The 22,593-nt window shown below is 43.1% G+C and overlaps 1 protein-coding gene across 2 annotated transcripts in view; it reads right to left on the reverse strand.

Annotated features, from left to right (window-relative positions):
• Positions 1-22,593, reverse strand: part of SEPTIN9 (septin 9) — a 286,254-nt gene that overhangs the window by 180,996 nt on the left and 82,665 nt on the right. Inside the window, exon 1 of one of the 2 annotated variants that reach the window (XM_054975816.1) lies at positions 13,718-13,981. The exons of the other annotated variant lie outside the window; for it this stretch is intronic. Within the exon in view, the coding sequence (XP_054831791.1) occupies positions 13,718-13,739 (22 nt within the window). The 5' untranslated portion in view covers positions 13,740-13,981. Of the gene's footprint in view, positions 1-13,717; positions 13,982-22,593 lie in introns of those variants that run through there. 2 annotated transcript variants of the gene reach the window in all.

The following is a 22,593-nucleotide window of genomic DNA, read 5'->3' on the forward strand; positions in this document are numbered from 1 at the left end:
CCTTTGACCAAGATTTACTCACTACAAGCAATAGCCGACATGCTGTCACACATGAACCAGACCACAGTAAATCAATTTCTTTTTTAAAAGTTATACAACTCCAAATTCACAAATTCTAAGGAACTACAGCTTTACAGAATACACACCAGGATCTCAAATACAACAAACTTTCAATGCGACATTTTTAAAATGCCAGGCAAGTCTTTGAATCTGATACATTTGAAACAATCTTTAAAAATAACCAACCATTATTAGCCATTTTATCTACTGCTTCATTTATGTACCCCTAAATGTAATACTATAGGTGACTTGAAGAGCATTTGTTTAGAATATATGACTGCTGCCCAGGGGTCATTTCGTAGAAAAAGAGCTGGATGAACTCATTAGCATATGTCACGCCCTTTGCCATCACCAGAAGTGTGTCATTAGCATAACTGATTTGCATATGTCACACCACCTGACATCACCTATCCTGGCTGTTTTGGACCCAATCCTGGCCATTCAGGGCTGAAATTGGGCCCCAAATGGTCAGGATTGGGCCACTGCTGAGTGGGAGAGTGATCCACCACCCATCAGAGGCCTGATCCAGGCCTTTTCAGCCCCAATCCAGGCTGAAACAGGCCCAAAATGGCCGAGTCAGGTGGGCGGGGTCACCTGACATGTGACCTCTTTGGGGAACTGCCAGAACTGCATTCCTGCACGTTCCCCCTCAAAATGAGCCCTGCTGCTGGCAGGACCTGGAATACAAGCTTCTTCACTACCACAGACACGCAGCATAATGCTGATTCCTACTTCAGCCATGTGTTCCTAATCTCTACAAACATGTAGTGCATCAAAATCAGATACCTGGTGTATCTCTGGTTGATTCCCAATACTCTTCAGGATCTGACGACTGTTTGAATAGTCAAAGGGTTCCATATACATTAATTTGTTGTAGTTAGTCTAACCTACCTCACAAGGTTGTTGTGGAGATAAAACAGAGGAGTGGGGAATGATGTTAGTCATGTTAGTTCCCTATTGGAGAGAAAGATGGAGTATACACCAGTTTGGTGTAGTGGTTAAGAGTGCAAGACTCTAATCTGGAGAGCCGGGTTTGATTCCCCGCTCCTCCACTCGAAGCCAGCTGGGTGACCTTGGGCTAGTCACGGCTCTCTGGAGCTCTCTCAGCCCTACCCACCTCACAGGATGTTTTGTTCTGGGGATAATAATGACATACGTTGTAAACCACTCTGAGTGGGCATTAAGTTGTCCTGAAGGGTGGTATATAAATTGAATGCTATTATTATTATTATTATTATTATTATTATTATTATTATTATTATTATTATTATTATTATTATAAATGAAGTAAACAAAGGAAAAAAATCCTTACTAGAACCTATAGGTATGTGAGTTTATCCTCATAGCCCCATATCATTATCCCCATATTGCAGATGAAGGACTGAATCTGAGAGAGCAGCTTGCCTAAGGCCATCTAGGGAATTCATGGCAGAGGTGAGATTGTGACCAGGTACTTCTTTGATCTCTTACCGCACAATCCTTTGCAGAGTTAATCCAATCTAAACCAATTGAAATCAATGGACTTAGACTTCAGTGTGTAGGAAAATTGAGAAACTCTGACAGAAGCAGAAACACTCAATGCCTACTTTGCCTTAGTTTTCTCCCTGAAGGAGAGAACAGGCCCACCTAGAGATTGTAGTAGGCAAATCATGGCTTCGGGGCTGCTGGTTGACATGGGCAAAGAACTTGTGGAGAGCAACTTGCCACCCTGGATGTGTATAAATCCTCTCAGCCAGATGCTTAAACAACTTTCAAAAGGGCTTGCAGACCCTTTGTCAATCATCCGCCAGGTGTCTTGGAGGACAGGTGATGTGCTGGAAGACTGTAAGAGGGCAAATGTCATCCCAAACTTCAAGAAAGGGAAAAAAAGACGAGCCTGGGAACAACAAGCCAGTCAGGGAAGATACTGGAACAGATATTAAAGGTATAAATTTGCAAGCATCTGACAGACAACATAATGATATGGGGAAGTCCGCATGGATTTGTCCCCAACAAATCCTGCCAGACTGACCTGATCTCCTTCTATGATTACTGGATAGCCAGACTGCTGTTGGTGTAGTTTATCTGGATTTCAGTAAAGCTTTTGATAAGCTGGTGACCCTGGTGGACTGTGGACTGGATTTCAGGATAGTTAGATGGATAGGGAACTGGCTGGATAACCGCACCCAAAGAGTAGTTGTCAATGGCATCCCATTTGCTTGGAGGGAGGTGTCCAGTGGGGTGCCACAGGGTTCGGTCCTGGGACCACGGCTTTTCAATATTTTTATAAATGATCTGGATGACACCAAACTGGGAGGAGTAGGACACACCTTTGAAGATAGGTATAGAATTCAATGAGATCTAAATACCTTGGAAGATCTGTGCATGTTTGAATAAGATGCTATTTAACATGGATAAGTGCCAGGTACTCCACCTGGGTAACAAAAATGCAAAACATGTATACTGGATTAGGGATATACTTCGGGGTAGCAGTGTGTGAACAAGATTGGGATATGGGTAGATAGGAAGCTAAATATGAGCAGTCAGTGTGATGCAGCAGCAGAAAAGGCAAACACAATCTTGAGGTCTATTAAGAAAGGCAGAACATCCAAATCACAGGATGTCATTATCTCACTATATACCTCATTGGTCAGGCCCCCACCTGGAGTATTGTGTACAATTTTGGAGGCCTCACTTTAAAAAGGATGTGGACGAATTGGAACAGGTGCAGAGGAGAGCAACCTGAAGGATCAGGGGCCTGGAGACCAAGCCCTATGAGGAAAGACTGAGGCACCTGGGAATGTTCAGTTTGGAGAAGGGGAGGTTGAGGGGAGACATGATTACTCTCTTTAAGTATTTAAAAAGCTCTCACTTAGAGGAGAGAAGGGAGCTGTTCCTGTTGGCAACAGAGGATAGGATTTGAAACCATGGGTTTAAAGTATAGGAGAGACGGTACCGGCTGGCCATTAGGAAAGATTTCTTCACTTTAAGAGTAACTCAGCAGTGGAATCAGCTACCTAAGGATGTGGTGGGTTCCCTATCCTTGGCAGTTTTCAAGAAGCGGCTAGACAAATACTTGCTTTAGGCTTTTTCTGCATTGGGCAGGGGGTTGGACTAGATGGTCTGTAAGGACCCTTCCAATTCTATTAGTCTATGAATGTCCTATTTGCCACATACCACACTCCCTTCATAGTTCTATGGAATCCTGTTGATCTTAGATGTTTGAAAAGACGGAAGATGTTCTATGCAACTGTGATGACTGAGAATAATGGAGAATTCTTTAAAGTAACAGCCACTTGGCAACTCTACTGTAGACACTCACTCCACTACATGACTCAAAAAAACAGTGTCTGGGAATACTTTGAAGTGGTTCAGACTGAAAGAGGAAAGGTTTAAAAATGAGAGAGAATACATCATGGCAGTTTTGAGGGAGAAATCCAGTATATTTATTTTCCTTCTCTGAGTCATATAATGATATTACGAGGAAGGTGAGGAAACCCACCAATCCATTTGCTTCAGGCTCCCTTTTGCGCTAATAGGCAAAAGCTACACTTTTATCCTGCTATTCATCCAAGTTGCTTGGGGCAGCATGCATGGCTTTTACCGCCTTCATTACAACAGCCCACTTAGCCCAAGAGGACGACTGGCACCTCCGAGTTACCCACTGAGCTCTTTCTCTGAGGGGAAAATTGAAGATTCTTCACTCAGTCTTAACTGAACAGTGTAACCACTACAGCAGGATTTGTGTCCAGTAGCACGTTAAAGACCAACAAGATTTTCAGGGTGTACCCTTTCAAGAGTCAAAGCTCCCTTTGTCAGATACAAGTAGGAAAGGAGATCCCCAAGTCTTTTTATCCAACTCAGGAGATGGGGAGGTGTAGCAAAGACGGGCACCAAGATGCAAAAGTACAATGGTACAATGCATCTTGATTACAGTGGAAATTGGCAACTAGAGGTGGGCACGAACTGAAATATGAATTGAAGTTGGTCACGAACTAGGATGATTCATGTTTCACGAACCAGCAGTTCTTGGGAGCTCTTTTCTCATGAACTGTGAAGAATTTTAGCCTGGTTCATTTGGTTTGTATTTCAGTTCAACACTGCAGACAGTCTGGTGCTGATCAATCAGTTTCCTAAACAACCGTGGGGCGGGGGGGGGGGCTCTCTGCAGTCCTTCTGCTGACCTGGAAGTGATGTTTTCACGAACCAAACAAATCAGTTCGCAAACTGGGGTAAGCTCGCGAAAGTTCACGGTTTGTGAAATGTGACGAACCACGAACTGTACGGTTTGGAATTTTCCCTGTTCATGCCCATTTCTATTGGCAACTATAGTGAGAAATGCATCCTATGTCTCTATTCAGCCCATGAGGGGTGGGGGTAGAATTCATTGATCTGAATTTGTGAACGAACTCAAGTTCAGCAATCTCACATTTTACTCTCCCTTTGAAGCTTCTCTGTTTGAGGACTGCCACTTTTAGGTCAGCAATGGAATTTCCTGGAAGATTAAAATGTCCTCCCACTGTTTTTTGAGTATTGTGATCTTTAATGTCAGATTTATGTTCATTTATTCTTTTGCATAGGGTCTGCCCTATTTGTCCAATGTACAGAGTGGAAGAACATTGCTGACACTTGATAGCATATATAACATTGGAAGATGGACAAGTGAATGAACTTGAGATAGACTCAGATCTTGCTGTTTCACTGCAGACCAACATAGCTACCCACCTGAAACAGTAACCCTCACATCACTCAATTTATGACAAGGCAATACGAGTAAAACCCAACTGAACTGCTCTCAAAGTGCATAAAAGGCAGATATATACATCTGTGAATATAAATAATAAAACAGATTATCAAGCTTGACATGACAATCCAAAGGGCAATGTCCACAGTTACTGTAAGAAAATTCGGCATGGTATGAAAGATACCATTTGATAAAATCCTTCGTCCTCCCAAAATTGACATTTTTGTATAGAACAATTCCGATTGAAATCCCTAGCAAAATTCTGAGCCAATGGCAGACGACATTAAACCGATTCTTGTGGCAGAATAAGCATCCTAGGATTGCCTTCAAAGTTTTGTGCGCCCCTAAAACAGCAGGGGGCTTTAACTACCCAAATATAGGGCTCTATTCTGATGCAGCCAGATTGACAGACATCCTCCAGATATTACTCCCCTCTGGACACTCTGATTGGATAAACATAGTGGGCACCTATTCCCAGCCAAAAACGTTGCGAGAGACTTTCTGGTCTACCCCAAGTTTGCGTCCTCCCTCCATATATCAAAATATGTTCCTTGCTGCACTGCTGAAGCTTTGGGACAGACATAAGCGTTCCCTTCTCCCGGCCATATCCCGCTTTTCAGTGCTCACATCGCATAAGGGCATGCCTCGCCAGCATAATATAACCGCACTGCGCTCCTGGGATGACCTGCGGGACTTGAGGTTGTTGGACATAGCCACCAAGGATGGTATTATAAGCAGAGTAGACTTGAGTAGACAACCTGGGCAGGGAAGTCCCCTGGTTTTTCTACCTGCAACTGCGATATCTTCTGCACGAATTGAATATAAAAAGCGTAATGACTAAACCACCAACTAAATTTGAAACACTTCTGGACTCCCACTCATTTAACCGTAAAGGTCTCCTGTCAAGACTATATCTCACCCTGCTTGATACCAAACCCCTAAACACTGAAGCGCTGCTCAATAAATGGCAACAGGACTGTGAGATAGAACTCACACAAGAGGATAGAGAGCATGTTTGGCACTCTGCATTGCTTAACTCCCCTGTCACCACTGTGCGCCTCCAAACCTATAAGATTATCCACAGGTGGTACCTTACTCCCCAAAAGCTGGCGAAAATATATCCCAGCAGATCTCCACTCTGCTGGAAAAAATGTGGGGAGCAGGGTACGTTCCTGCACTGCTGGTGGGAGTGTAAAAGTGTTGCTGCTTTCTGGAAGGCGGTTCTCCAGGAAATTTCCCGTATCACGACTTATGTGATACCCCCAAGCCCGGGACTTGTCTTCTTGGATCTTTGGGGAGATCTAGATATTCCCCATCTACGGAAGGCACTGGTCAGAACTCTCCTAGCAGCTGCAAAGGCTGCAATTGCACTCAGGTGGAAATCGCGATTCCCTCCCACTCTTGACATATGGTATAGAGTGGTGTGGGACCACCTTATGATGGAAAAGATCACAGACAGAATTCGAGCATTGCATAACCCCTCCAAACCTACACAATTTTACGCACAATGGTACCCTTTCCTGGAATTTTTATCTCAGAATGAATGGCTGATCTCTAAGCTACCTCACTACGCGATTATAAACCCCGAAATTTGAAATATGGATTTACTCTGCGACATAATGGATGTGCCTGTACATGATTCTCCCGATGCTGTTATAATTAGCTTGCTTAACACTGTATTAGACTCCTATTGATTATGTATAATATTTGCACACTTGAATATTGCCAACTGTTAGTGTTTTGATGTTTATGTATTGTTGTATCCGAACATTGTTACGTATGATGTCATCTTTTTTCTACGCATTTACTGTTGATCTTGTTACTTGTTACACTTTCAATAAAAATTTTTTTTGAAACTAAAAAAAAAAAAAAAAAAAAAGAAAATTCAATAACCATTAACCAATTACATTTATTAGGATGGTGGTAGAGAGTGCCCTCAAGTCAGAGCTGACTTATGGAGACGCCTGCTGGGGTTTTCATGGCAAGACACTATCAGAAGTGGTTTGCCATTGCCTGCCTCTGCAACCTTGGTCTTTGTTGGAGGTCTCCTATCCAATTACTAACCAAGGCCAACCCTGCTTAGCTTCTGAGATCTGACAAGATCCGGCTCATCTGGGCTATCCTGGTCAGGGCATTTATTAGGCTAAAACAGCTAAAATAACATGCCTAACCTTAGCTCAGGCCACTCTTAGTTCTCTTCCAGTATCTACTGGTGTGACTCTTTGTGCAAGGAGGTTGGCCTTAAAATAACAGTACCATTTAACTGTACTAGATCATCATGTTTGTGCCCCTGTCATTCCTTCATAGTTTCCAGCTCAGCTGAAATATAGTGAGATCTTGGCATATCTGTATAGGTATGATCTCCTGTCCGAGTGCCCTAATGCCGTCAACAGCCTTGTATGCAATGGGGTTCTACTGGAGACCAATATTGATTTCATAGGGGGCATCTGAGAGGTCACTGCAAGCACTAATTTAGGGGGAATTACAGTGACTTCAGTCTATACAATATGCACTGCACTGGTATGCCCTCACCCATGCACATTTCATATGATAGAAAGAAGTTGCAGAAGTAGAACATCTCATGTATCTGGTGGGACAGAAGTTACACTTAGTTCACAACAAAGTTTTGTTTGCTGTCCATACATCTGGTTTAGTGCAACAATGCTAAACCAAGCTTTCGTGCAGACAGGACTTCACATTCCTGAAATTGCAGAAATCTGGGGTCCCAATAGCTCTAAGAAATGCATCAAACTGAAGGAGGACGTCAGCTTTTCTGTCTGGTATATTTTTATCCCACCCTTCCTCTAAGAAGTTCAAAGTTGTATACATATCTCTGCCTTCTTCATTTTATTCTGACAACAACTCTGGTGGTTTCCAGATAGGGGCAAGAGTACGCAGTGTCCCCATTGCAGGAATGGCTTCCAAAACAGAACAGCAGCAATGGGGCTTCCACACAACAGGTGTCCCCACAGTTTCCCATTCCTGCCAGCAGCAGCCATTCCTCTTCCCCCAGGCCACTGGGGCTTTTTCATTTTTTAAAAAATCAGCAATTGAGTATTGTTATCTCAATATATGTTACAACAATATGTGTAACAGAATATCTGAATCGTCAGCTTTAATTTTTTTAACAAAGTCTCTAGCCTCTTCCATTATAGAAACAGACCTTCTTCCTTATATTTGCAACAGGAAGGGCTACTTTTTAAAAAGGAAATGAAAGCTGGGGTTTCAAAGAATCTGTTACAGGTTCAATAGGTTACCTGTCGATACAACAACATTCAGTAAAAAAAAAAAAGTGGTGGTGGTGGGAAGAAATGGCAACCTCAGGGACATGGTCAGGGAAAATCCAAACTTTTCCATCCACTTAGTAACCATCCAGACTTTGCTGTGATCATCATGTCTGTGCTCCTGTCATTCCTTCATAGTTTCCAGGTTGAGTATGGAAGGAAGCGTTGCCTGCTCAGCTGAAATATAGCAAGATCCAGCAACGCAAGTTTGAGAAAGATGAAACCCTAGAGAAACTCCGGGAGCTACATGAATATATCACAATTCTGTGGGGAAGTAGGAAAAAAGCCAACTTCCCAATATGAACCCCAAACAGATAACCTGTGTGGCAATGGCTCATGTGAAGAAAGTTAGGCCGAGAGAGAGACTGGCTCAAGGATTTTCCTCAAGTTTAATGGGGGTGGGGGTGGTTGGGGATTTGAACTTGGATTTCTAATGTTGTAGTCCAGCACTCTAAACACTACACCACTCTGGCTTACATAACACTCATTTTAAAAAGTTGACAGTTTCCACTCATGGCTCTGGAAAGCCCTACATGTAGTAAGATTAGGCAGGCCAGGTATCCTGCTATAGGGGAAGTGATGTCACACACTGTTGCAACACTGGAGAACTGGTCTTCGCCTCCCAATTCCTCCCCGGGGTGGGGGCACTGCCTCCTGCTTCTGGTAACTCTAAATAGGATGTTGGATTGAACTTTTGTACACACACACCACATATTCCTAAATCCTGTACATAAATATGCTTCACTGATCCATCAATTGCAAAAAACCCCAGGAGGGATAGTCCAGTTACAGAGCATACATGTCTATGGGTTTAAGGCCTGCACAACTTTGAACTGATTAAGCTGAAGAGAGCTCTGCCATGGCCTGGAGGCTGTCAGATGCTTGACAACTTTCTTGTTTTTAAAGTTTCAAGCAAGCAGCAAAAACAGGAGTCTTGTGCCTCTGACAGTCTGTTTTTGGTTTGGTGGATCAAGTTGTGCGTGTCTGGCACCGGCATTACACATGACAGTTTGCAAGTGGTTTGTGTGGCGGTGCCCTCGAGTTTGAGACCCACTCCCTTAAAACACCATGATCTATCTAGCCACTGCATGATGTGACTGCTGCTTTGTCTCCAAGAGCTCAGGGCAGCCTATACTGTTTTCAGCTCTGCCATTTTATCCCCGTGGGATCAGTTAGGCTGAGAGAGGGTGATTGGCCCAAGGCTATGTTGCAAGCTTCATGTCCAAGTAGAGATTTGAACCCATATTGTACCAGTCATAATCTGACACACCAGCTACTACACCACACAGACTCTGAAGGAGAATGTGAAGAATTTATATGCTGAAGCCATATCTGAACTGTTCTCTAGTTTATATCATGTTACTTAAATATCAAAACAAAGCTACAAGCAAAACACACAAGCAGATGCAACACCAGAAAATGCAATCGAGATCAGATGCCCACATCAAATTCCTTGCGCAGTGAATTACCAGAGAACCCCCATAAAAATCAGATGTTGTGACAGTTGCGTTTGGGTGGGGCTCCTGTCCTCTCATTATCTCCTTTGACACGCACACACTCTATCAACTTCCTTTTTTATTCCCTCTGGTTTCAAAATGGGTTTATACACATTAGGTACACCTTATTTATGCTTTGCACAATTGTGCATTCTTGCAAATTGGCTCAACTGGCCCACAGTGCCCTTTCTAATTGGAAAGAACAGAGGAAATGCAAAGTGTACTCATTTAATAGCAGGTATGATTATCATGTGTGAATACTCAATTTTTACAAGAGGCTTAGGAAAAAGGGAAAGAACTAATAGGATAATGATGGGATCCAGATATTGCTACAGTTGCAAACCAGCCAAATTTCATCAGGCTTGTCCAGTTTTTCTGGTTTTAGGTGGGATGTCAGATAAGGGTTTTTATTTTATAATGGTGACATAGGTTTTTATCCTCCATTACCCCACTTAGGTATTTATTTGTTATTTGTTGTTGTTTCACACATGCATTGATTGAGCACAAATGTATTATGGAAGAGGGAAGCCCATGGAAGTGATTCCAGCATACATAACCATTTCTTATTAATGTGCTACATATATGTATATATGGATATCATGTCTCTGGTTTGATGTGCAGGCTGGGTTGAACTGCTTGAACTGCTTGATATTTACATGTTTAGTTTCTGCTTTGGAGACTAAACTGAGTTAAATTATGTATAGACCTGCTATTATATGTGGATGTATTGTTTGGCTGCAGCAGATTTGTTGAAATAGTTGTATACTTTGAATTGACACAGTGTTTATTGCTGGGCTCTGCCCCTTAACCCTGTTGGGCTGTGATACCCAGGGTTCCACCAAGGTTAGCTTACAGAATGTTTTTAATAACTGCACTTATATACCACTCTTCTAGGCAGATTAGTGCCTTATTAGTGAACAAGTTATTATTACCCCCACAATACAGCTGGGGAGCTTGGGCTGAGAGGAGTGGCTTACCCAAGGCCACTGACTGAGCTCATGGCAGTAGTGGGATTCGAACCAGTAGAGTGCTGATTCGCAGCCGAACCACTTAACCACTGTGCTACATACATATATGCTACAGCAGCTCTCATGATCTCCCTGTTGTCCCAAGATAACCTACATTATATAGACCAGCCCTGCCTGAGGAGCACCTGTTAGCATATGGGCTTGTCCATTAATTAAGATACCATGAAAGATCTTGTGATCATCTTCTGAAAGTAGATGGGTGAACATTAGTGGCTTCTCTGCTGTGACACTTCATCTATGGAATACTCTCCTCCAAGAAATTCATCTGCCACAAAACATATTGATTCCTAGACTTTGTGGATTTGTGTTGTTGATTTCTCTTCACTCTTCTGGGAGGGTTGACTGTTGTTGATAATGCTGCACTGAGACAGGCTGGACACTTTTCAGAGTTTGGAGGGGAGTATAAATCAAATAAATAAATACACGAGGTAAAAAAGAGCAGGAATACTCACTGCAGGATGGTTCATCTAGAGTATTAAAAAGCTCTCCCACACTGGCTCCTGATGCCAGGAAAGGTGGGTGTGCACTCGAAACTCTGCTGCTGGACGGTAGGGCCCAGATTAGACCAGGGCTGAGTTCAGTTTTCCTTAGCCACTGTCCTACTCCACCCTCCTATGGTGGTTTTCTCTAGAACTTGTGGTTTTACTTCCAATGTCAATGCCCAATAGCCAAAGCCAGGAACGCCCAGGAGAGCTGTAAAGCTCACTGCCCAACCAGTGCTTTTTCCTTTGCCAGCTAACAAAACCCAGGAACAGAGGGAGACTTCAAGGCTAGAGAGAGGCAGCTTGTTCCTCTCTCTCCACTCATCAGTTACCTAAAACAAAAAGTTGTTTGAGACAGGGAAAAATCAAGAGGCCACAGCTTTCCAGTCTGTATAAGGCAACAGCTTATTCCACAGCCCCTTGTTACAAATATGTTGGGGAAACAGCCAACCAATGCCACAAAACTCAAAGTCGTAGCCATTTCAGGCCCACATGTTTTCTTGGTGGAAAGCGTGGATCATGCACTAATGTGAGATAAATTTAGTCCAGGCTAAATATGAACACTCTCTCTTCTGATGTCCTTGCTGGACCTGATTAGAGAGGCTTTGTGAATTCAGATACCTTCTGTCCTGAAAATTCAGGGCAATATTACTTTTAGAAAATCAGCTTACATGCATTAGTACATGCATTAGTACAACTCTGGAATTCATCAGTATTATTAGGCCACATTCAGAGGCATGGAGTGCTGTCTGAAGTGGTTAAAGTGTTTGACTAGGACCTAGGAAACCCAGGTTCAAATTTCTACTCATTCATGAAGACCACGAGATTATGTTGGGGCAGCCAGTCTCTCTCAGCTTCAGTGGGTTGTTGTGAGGATAAAATGGAGGTGAGGGAAGCCATGTGTGTCACCCTGAGATCCCTTGAGGAAAGACAGGATTAAAAATGTACTAAATAAATTAATAGTTACCCTCAGGGCTTTTTTTCAGGGGGAACGCGGGGGAACGGAGTTCCGGAACCTCTTGAAAATGGTCACATGACTGGTGGCCCCGCCCCATGATCTCCAGACAGAGGGGAGTTTAGATTGACCTCCGCACCGCTGAGGTCAATCGCCACTGAGGTCAATCGCTGAGCAGTATGGAGGGCAATCTAAACTCCCCTCTGTCTGGAGATCAGGGGGCGGGGCCACCAGCCATGTGACCATTTTCTCTGAGGGCAACCCACTGAGTTCCACCGCCTCTTTTCCCAGAAAAAAAGCCCTGGTTACCCTACAGTTACTTGTGCCCTGCCCCAAACAGAGAGCCTCCTGGTTTACAACTTATTCCCTTAACTACTATGCACAGATTCCTTTGTCTGCTACCGAAGAAACATTTTCAACATTTTGACATAATTTTTTAAACAGAGAACAAGGAAAGTATGAGCTTGGGTCACCTACCACCACAACAAAAATCTATGAATGTGGCCTCTCTTCATACTACGCAGCAGTCTTCCACCAGTTTTGGAATGGATAGCCACAGGAAACGGTCCAAATGGATTTAGAAGCTAATTATGAGGCATGGCCCAGCTGGGTCAATAGCTTAGTCACCGTATGTATATCTGACAAAGGGGCTGGTACATCCTTATCCCTGGCAATCACTTTGCACCTAGAAGTTAAGTAACCATAATTTGGAATGATAGCCGAATATTCCTCTGACATTGCCATTCCGAAGTCGGTAAAATGAGAACCCAGTTTCCTAGGGGTAAAATGTAGATGACTGGGGAAGGCAATGGCAAACCACCCCGTAAAAAGTCTGCCAAGAAAATGTCGTGATGCAACATCCCCCCATGGGTGAGTAATGACTCAGTACTTGCACAGGGGGACTACCTTTACCTTTTTATTCCATTAGGCAGAAGTCCAATGACACCTTAAATTATAACCCATGTCTCCATCATAATATTCTCTTTGCCAATGTGTCACCTGCCTGTATGAATATGAATAAGAATATCTGCAGCAGCAAAATACATCCCATTTTAGGGCTCTAGTACTATCCAGAGATTTGCATGCACCTAAGACATCTTATCCTAGCAATGAGAAGCCCCTTGCCCTGCAACCAATTCTCAACTTAACCCTACAAACAGTTCTAAAGGACAAGAGAGTGTGGAAGCTCCTGCCTTTCATACAAGTTTTGGCATGAAATAGAGCGTTAAACCACAACACACAGGCAAACAAACTATAAGCAGCCAATTTCCAGAATATAAAGGCATCCTCGAGCCAAGAATGGGGAGAGGCTCTCTTTCCCTCCCCCTCACAGGCACTCTGCCACCACCCAGGTTCATGGTTAACAGCCTCAGCATTCATCTCTTTCCCTTGAAGACTCAAAAAACTGAAAAATAAGGGAGGAGGGGAGAAATGAGCCAAATGAAATCCAGGCTCAGAAAACTGTTTTGACCCTAGATAATTCTGTTGCAATAATATCTATGTGGAGAGACCATGTAACACTGAGGGAAAAGACAGAGTAAAAGTTATGAAAGTTAAGGGAGGCTGAAGTGAAATAAGAGCTTAACTGATCTTTTTCCAATAAAGCTGGAGCTGGAAGGGTGGGAGAAAGGAGAAAGACAGAAAATATATAGATATACACATGCCCTACAAAATGACTCCATCACTCACCTGTAATCCGGTCCCTCTCCATGACTATACGATATATTTAGCATCCGCGTGTCCCAAATTGTACTTAACTCTCCCTGCTGCCTTTCCCTCCTCTTCAGAAAGTCTTTTTAGTTTAATTTCTTCAATTGGTTGCAATCATGCCTGTATCCAGATTACCACATTTCCATGTGCTGATCATATGTTTGTGCTCCAAACTGAAGTAGCTTTGTCTCATTGAAGTAGAGAGAGAGAAATAAGGAGGGTGCCAAAGGCATGACCCAGAAAAAAAGAAACTCAACGTGATTTCTTTCCCCCTCTCTCAAAAAAAATTTTTTTTGCCACGTGCAGGGCTACTGAGAGACCAAATTCGCCCACAAGACAGTCTTAAAGACACAGCACACACATTTCCAGGACGACGCTGCCTTCTTGTCATTTAATATTAGCCAGGAGATATTCAGCAGCTTGGCTTCTTGGAACAAAGCAAGCCGCTCATTCAGCCGCTAGAAAGTCTTTCACAATTTCTCCATGCTTAATTTTGCTGCCGTTTCTCCTCTGCTACTCACTTTTTGGCTAAAATGTTTTACAGCTCCAGAAAGAATCCTGCTTAGTCCTCCAGCCAGCTTGGTCTGAGGTTTTATCAATTTGTGTGTAAACTATTCTGCTGATGAAGGCTGACTTCACTCCTCAGCAGAAAGAAACACACACAGGGAGAAAGAGAAGCACAGGCTGTCTGCTACCAGGAAGGATTACAGCACATGTTTGCTCACTCCAGTGGAAAGGCTTCTATTCAGTCTTGGCAAGGAGCCACAGTGTCGCCTTGGCAAGAATCGCTGCCTGCTGGACCTTCCCTGATCATCACATAGGCCATGAGAGAAGGGACTTCCACAGCAGGCCTGCAACAGGACTTCCTTTGCTAGTGGAAGCAAATGTGTGCAGCATCACCCCGGCTCAGAGTAAGGCTGAACTTCTAAAAGGTCCTGTCAAAAACTCAAGATGATGAGGTCTGTCCTGGCAGGGCATCTAGTGTGGAAAATAAATGGAGCAATCACAGCTCAAAGAAAAGTGGGTATTGTAGGTAGTTTTATTCAATGTTTGCTGTGTGCATGTCAGCTTAGGAGCTTGCTGGCAAGGGCACAATGATGAAAGAAATAGTCTTCCTTGGCAAAGATTTCCAGAGAAGGAACAGGTTTGTTTTCTGCTTTGAGTGGTTTTATAAAAGGCTGTTTTCAGCATTTGGAGGGGTTTGGTAAGCTCAACCAAGCTAATCAAGCAATGCATGTCCTGAACTCAGCCAGCATTCATTTCTAGTCTACATCATAGAAGGGGGCCATAGCATACTTGCCATAGATTATGTGCCCACACAACTCTAAGAGTGGAATAGATTGCTTAGGTGCATCTATGAAGGGCTAGTTGGCAGATAGTCCTGCCTTTGAGGTGCATGGTTCGAGTACATCAAGCCTTTGCAACCTGGGACTCACTAAGGTAATTATAACAGTCCACCAGCCATATATGGCAGCCCCACAGGACTTCCTAATAGATTGTCAAGCATCTGAGAAGCTACCATATATGGCTGGTATGCTGTGTTTGAGTTGGTAAGGGACAAGTTGTACATCCCTAACTAGATGCTGTTTTGGTCCCTTTCTGTTTTAGGATTCTGTCAAAAAGTGCCTCTCCCACCTTTTTTTTTTTTAAAAAAATTCCAATGATGGGCAAAGGATGTCTCTCAATGAAGAATTGTCAAAAAGAATATATTTGCATTAATAAATAAACTGCTTTCCCAAACCCTTTACTACTCTCTTGATGCTTTCTTCTGAGTACTTTCTTCTCAAGACATGGACTCCAAATTTAGAAATACTGCTCCAGCCTGCCTGACCTGCGCTTATTAAGAAGGCATAATGTTGTATCTTGGATACTTGCGTGACTACATTCTCCAAATGGCATTTGTCTTTTTGTGTAAGAACATGAAACTGCCAGACTGCATTTATCTGGTGATTCATGTCCAGATTATTACGACAGATGAATCATGAAGCTGTCAAGAAGGTTTCCTCTGGACTACAGCTTCTATTGTAGCCTTGCATAGAACTATACACACTCTTCCCACATATCTGCTAAATTATTTTGGTTACTAAAAATCCAAGGGGGTGGGGGGAAGCACAGGAAGTGGCATGTGGGATCGGAGCGATGCAGTTCTAAGACATTTCCTTTAGACAAAGAAGCATGAAACTCTGTAGCAGGCATTTTTGAAGTAAATCATTCCTTCTGAATGTTGAATAGTTATGGGATTCTGTCATACTTTGTCACAGGGCAACTTGAATCTCTCCTAATATTTTCATTTAGGTCTTTCATCATAACTCTGTACGTTGCTGCCATCCATCCAGGCATCTCACAGGATTAGACAGTTAAGAAAGAAGCTATGCCTTTCCATACATGGTAAAAAAAAAAACCCTCTGCTTTTTACCTTTGAAATGGCGAATGATGCAGAAAGACAAGAATATATATGACTTAACACACCTTTCAGAACACAATCCGTGGTATACAGCAATAAGAGGAGAAATGTACTGTACCCAGTTCTAGAGGAAGGCAGAGCCAGGAAAGGTCATTATGAAAGACCCTTTTAAAAAAAAGAAGAAGAAGAAGAGTATACATTCTGTCTGACAATGGGAAATATTTTAAGTCAAAGCAGCCGATTTACAACTTGGTCCTAAAACCCAGATGGTGGGATATTACTGATGCTGGTGAAGTACCAGCTTACAATTATTCTATGCCCTCTCAAGGGTATTGATTTTGGAAAGGCCTAATTACCAAACAGCCTTGGGAAAAGTCCAAGGCACAACTGAGATTTTTCACCATCAAACTCAACCGCTTGGCCTGCTCATGTGGATTGGCTGCCCAAAGTCCAATAATTTTGCTTAATACTTCTCCACATAATCACCCCTTCCACTGCATTCAGGAGGTTCATGTTGTAGTTTTTGATTGGACTCTGTCACAGCTCTAGATGCAGCCAATTGCTTGGAAAACTTACAAGATGATTGCATAAACTAAAAATGGATCATCTTGCATAATTCAATGCATGTGCCAGTTAGAGCATAACTATACCATCTACTTAGTTCTGAGATTCTTTTCCCCCCCTGGTGAACAGAAAGTAGCCTCTAGGTCTTGGTCAGACGAGGGCAGAGGGGATCTGTCACCTTACAACATTTTTTGCTGATCATTGCTACCCCTAAGCTGCTGTTACCTGTGTTGCAGGAAAAAAATACCAGTTCCTATAAATTTTACTTAGCAGGGATGGGCAATTTGTGGGTCAAAATTTTCAGCCAGAAAACAACATGAAAGGAAAGCCCTCTCATTCTGTGCCAATCTCCCCTTAAAGTTACAGTCCCAGCAGCTGATTTCTGTTTTAAAAAATGGGGGTGCTGGTGGAATAACCATGGAATTAAGCACAACATGTAGTTCCACCTTTACTGTGTGTCTTCTCCCCCTGACTTTTAGGGTAACCATCTGTTTCAATCGCTGAGACATATTGTGGACATTGAAATCTTTTTCCTCAGCTGGGGTGTGGAGGCAGGAAGAAAAGCAAAACCCAATTAAAGGCTAGAAGCTTTCGTTTGGACAGAGCTTGTCTTTCATACTCAAAAATACTTTACAAGGCAATGAGGGCAATGCTGGCAGTAGACAGACAAATAAAGCGTCCATTATGCAGCTAGTCAAGCTCAGACAACACTTGATATTCTGCACAATTTCAGAAATACAGGGTGTGTCAGGTTGGATCCTGGGATTATCCACTATAAATGGGCATGAAAGGCATGCGTGAACACAGGACTTTCAAGGGCTCCAATGCATTTGCTGCTCCATTAACCACAAAACCATATGAGGTATCTATACAGAATTCCCATTCATATGTCGAGCTGCTTTGTTCAGCCTGGGTTCATTTATCACAGTCTAATTTTATCCTGACTTGTAGCAGCTCTCCAAGGTCTTGGAAGAAGTCTTTCCTGTCCTGCTGCCTAAGATCCTTTAACTGGAGAGACCAGATAAACTCTGGTGGGATAGCAGTTTGGTGCATTTTTCTAGGGTGCCACTTCCCACATTTAGATTTTGAAGGAAATCATCTCTTGGGAGCACAAGAGTCTCCCACGTGGAATGCTTTAACTCATGGCAGTCAGAACAATAAAACAGAAGAATCCACTGCTTGAGATAGGTAACATTTCTACTAAAATGTCCTTGCAAACTAGTTAGTGCAGGCCTACAGATTTCACAGAGCCTCTTTTGCAACCCCAGGCTCTTGCTGAGATCATATTCTTGTTTAAAAGTGTAACAGCCTTTTATGTATAACTGAGAAGCATGACATATAGAATCAGCTGCTGTAGCATAATGGTTAAGTGGTTGGGAGTGCAAATCAGCACTCTTGTTACTTTGAATCCCACTACTGCCATGAGCTCAGCAGGTGGCCACGGGAAAGCCACTCCTCTCAGCTCAGTATTGTGGGGATAACGATAACAGTGACTCCGCTCACCGCTCTGAGTGGGGCACTAATCTGTCTAGAAGAGTGGTATATAAGTGCACTATTATTATATTATATTATATTATATTATATTATATTATATTATATTATATTATATTATATTATATTATATTATATTATATTATATTATATTATATTATATTATATTATATTATATTATATTATAACTAGATGAGATGCCAGGAGATCATTATTGTATCTTCTCATCCTATAAAAAAACTAGAGTGGGCCTATTATTTGGCTTGCGGCCTTGTAAGGCATAGCAGACAAAGCACCTCCACGTGGGTTTGCCTATTGAAACTGGTCTCTTCTTACCCTTGGTAGGAAAAAAAATGACAGGCACCTGTCCTGTGCTCTTCCAAAATAATGACCAGGGATTCCTCAGTTCCACCTTGATGGAGATTCATTCTGACTTTGCTCCTGTGCAGCTGCTGTCAAATTTCATAGAACTTTGGGGAGACAAAGAATATATGAAAAGAAAACCCTCCTTCTGGTTCTTTGACTTTTCCCCCCCTATACCCCCTTTCTTGCTAAATATAATTCCTGATTTTGTGCCAAATTTGCAAACCTGAGAAAGCCTAATCCATGAGCTTTGCTGCCTGACTAAAATGAAGTTGCTACTGGACACAAAACTTGCTTGACTACAGTATCTGGTTTTTAGAGAGACGGAGAAAGGAAAGCGAGGGCCTGGATGTGCACCTAACTATATCCAATATGCTTTATAAATGTCTTCATAAATGCCTCCGCTGGATAGGGACATAATTGAGAAGGTAGTGGTGAACGTTAATTAAAGGGTGATTCAACAGCATTGGACCTGGCTATAAGATGGTACTGAGGGGTGAGGTGAGCTTCCCCTAACAAGGGGTTGGCAGTGGACCCGGGAGGCGACCATGCCTCCCAGGTCCACAGCCCTTTCCCCACCCCCACCCCCGCCACCCAGGCTGGCCAGCCCTAATTGGCCTGCCTCGGCTTAGATCCAAGGAGGAGCAGGCTGCCTGCAGGCTGCTGGGTGCCCCACTGCCCTTGAAACATGGTGGCTGCAATGCAAGTCTGGGGGCCTGCTTTTCATCACAGACTGTGTAGGACTGAATTTTTCTGTATTAGTTGTTAGGTTTCAGGATCAAACATGCATTTGGGTTAGTGACTACAGATTTTTTTTCAACCGATGAAAAAGAATTTCAACTTAACCTTTAAAAAAAACTGTAAGGAAAGTTGGGAGGCTGCTATTTCTGGAAGTCTGCAAGAAGAAGCAAGAACAGTAAGAGAAGCAAGAAAGGAAGAAGTGAATATTTCACCCCAGTCCTGGTTTTCTTTTTGTAGATGTAGATTTTCAATTTCTGCAGCTGTGTGGTATGCATCTCTTTAAGAGCTCATTAATTTCCATGCTGAATGACTGTTCTGGAGATTTTTTTTGCTGAATATCCTGACTCCCCACAAGAATAGCCATGAGTCAAAGTTCTGAAGTAGGGGTGTGACTGAAGTTTATTCTACGCCCTGCACTAATGCAAGATCCTCCACAAATGGAGAGAGACTGCCTTCAGCAAGGGGAAATTTTAACGGAAGGAGAAGTTCTGTACTTTCTGTTCCAGTATCTAGTTGCTCTAAAATGTAGCAAGTCCTGCTTTCCAGTAAGAGTGCATTATGCTTCCCCTTCTCTGTTTGTCCATCCCACACCGTATGCACATTCTTAACGTGACATCGCTCATCTCACACACTGAGAGCCTGGCTTGCTTTTTAAGCAAAATTCTAGTTCTGTGAAGGGGAATTTTGTAACAGAAAGCAAAATTCTTGCACATGGGGATGGTTACTTGATGATGAAGAAGAACCAATGTTCCATACTCATATTTTCCTATCTGGCCTCAGCTCTAAAATTTTAAAGCAGCCCTGAGACAGGAAGGAAAAGCCTCAACTCACAGGCCATGAATAGCTCTGGTCTGAGGACAAATTTAGAAGTGGGTACACTATTCAGTGACCAAGATACAATTAAGGTTTTTGGAATACTGCACAGTAGCTGAAATAACTTGCCTACACAGCTCCTAGCTGTATGTGACCAGAGGGCTCCCTCTCCACCATTGCCACTCCCCCTCCTCTTTGAAACTCTCATTTATCTATAAGGGCAAGTCAGAGGGCTGAGAGGGAACCAAATCAGAATTAATGTGGGATGTCAATAGCCCACGGGCCTTTTGCTTACTCATAGAAATCAGATGTTTTGTATATATGAGAGGCGGGAATGCCTTTTGTGGGGTAGGGAGTCTACAGTGCCTAAAAGGCCTCATGAAATAAGAGGGCCAAGAGATGGTTTATATATTATTGTCAGATCTGGCAAATATGCAGAACGCTGGCAGGTTCCGAGGTACCTGACCCTAATCAGCTATATATGGTGATTGATTATTCCAATAGCGATGAGTTTTGCCTAGATTACTCACTGAAGTAAAAGAGTTATAGCAGCCTGCAGGTCCTGTCTGCAGTTCAACGAGATAGTACAAGGTCAGTCTGTAACAACACAATTCGTAACAGACTTGCACGCTTCTAAGCCCACTCTGCTCCATCCCTGGCTGAGGTTCTATCCTAAGTCAGCCCTACCCTGGTATCAATGAAGTCAATTTTTTAAAAGAACATTTCCCTATCACTTCTACCCATGCTTTGTTTATTTCAAATGTGGCAGATTGTTCTTCAGACTTCATACACAAATAAAAAAGCCAGAGGAAATGAGGCTTTTTCTACCCTACTATGCCTCTTACTATATTCCAGTGTGAAAACAGTAACATATATGTGTCTTTTCTGATGCTGACAGACTTGTTGCTTCTTACTACAAATTACCAATATCTACTAAAGCCTTTTCATGTGTTGCTTTCATTGTGATAATATAATCATTAGGGGAAACTTTATGGGTGGTAACGTAAGTAGAGATGGGCACAAACCGCATTATGAACTTCAAAAACCCACAAAATTGGCGATCACGTGATCGTGATCCGGCGGTTCGTGATTGTCCATGGCCAATGAACCAGCGTTCGGGAGACGCCTGTTTCGGTGTGTTCGGCCATGGTTCGGAAAGCCAGACACTCAAGCACCAGCAATCAATTCCCCTGGCAACAGACCCGGGGGAATGCCTGAACTCTGTCTGCGCTCCTTCTGTCACCCTAGAAACCCAAATGGAAGCCCAGCTTACCTTGATTGGCAGGTCTTCCTTCCAACCACAGAGCTGCAAAGTGGTTACAAGTTGGGAGAAGACACCCAGGGGAGGGAGGGGGAAGGGGGTGTTCTGTAGCCATGGGCACTCCAATCTCATCCCTGCAAACCCTGATAGGCAGCTCTGATGGCCAAACACAGACCTCCTGCGTTGTTCAATGGGACCTGTGCTTATAAATAGCCGTGGGCTCCCAGGCTGGGTTTCACTTTCAACGAGCAGTGGAGTGGGACAGAGCTGTTGCTTGTCACTTGCTAGCCTTTGGGGAGGGAGACTGAGAGTATAATTGAGCTTGGATTTTTGTGGGAGCTTCCTGGGGGCCTTGGATTGGAGAGGGTATAACTCCAAGATCCCTTTTGCAATCTTGTCCAAACTTGGGTGATGGCTGTAGGAGAGCTTGCAAAACACTCCCTGGGAATATGGGCTCTCTAAGTGCCACGGAAGCCGTTCCACACCTCACGAACCGCATACTGCAAACCGCAAACCGGTTCAGCAACAGAAAATGTTCGTTGCGGTTCACGATCTCAGGATTGTCGTTGGCACCAAACCGTGAACCGCTGGTTTGTTAATTTTTTTTGGTTCATGCCCATGTCTAAACGTAAGGTTTTCTTTTTGCTAGATTCTGCACTTCACATTTGTGGTAGCCGTTGATTACTCTTGCAGGCTTGTTTTTAATTTCAGAAAAGAACTGATGACTTCTGTAACTTACCAATGGTAAGCTTTTAACTATTTCAGGCAGAGACTATGGCTCATTGCTAGATTGTTTTTCATGCAATGGTCCCCATCCTCATGTTCAATCACTGTCATTTCCAGTCAAGTTCGCCAGACTACACAACTGGTCTCTCTACACGAGACATCTGACACATGATGCAATGGTATCCGGAAAGGGTAGTTTAAAAAGACAGCTGGTGGCACAGTAAAGGCTTTGCTATACACTGGAGCTGTGCGAAGGGGCTGTGAAATGCCAGAAGGGAAAGTTCAACCGATTATAACCTCTCCAAGTCCAAGCCCTGCTTTGGAAAGCAACTCCAACCCATTTCCATTCCTCGGTGCCCTCTGGTTGTAATCCCACACAGTTTTAGACTGGAGAGGTGAAATTGACAGCCTTTGGGAGGAGGCAAAGACGAAATTAACAAACCCTCTGAGGAGTGATCTCTGCCCATTCTATCTTTTTAAACTATGCTTCCT

This window comes from Eublepharis macularius, chromosome 4, assembly GCF_028583425.1.
Source record: "Eublepharis macularius isolate TG4126 chromosome 4, MPM_Emac_v1.0, whole genome shotgun sequence".
Lineage (NCBI taxonomy): Eukaryota > Metazoa > Chordata > Lepidosauria > Squamata > Eublepharidae > Eublepharis > Eublepharis macularius.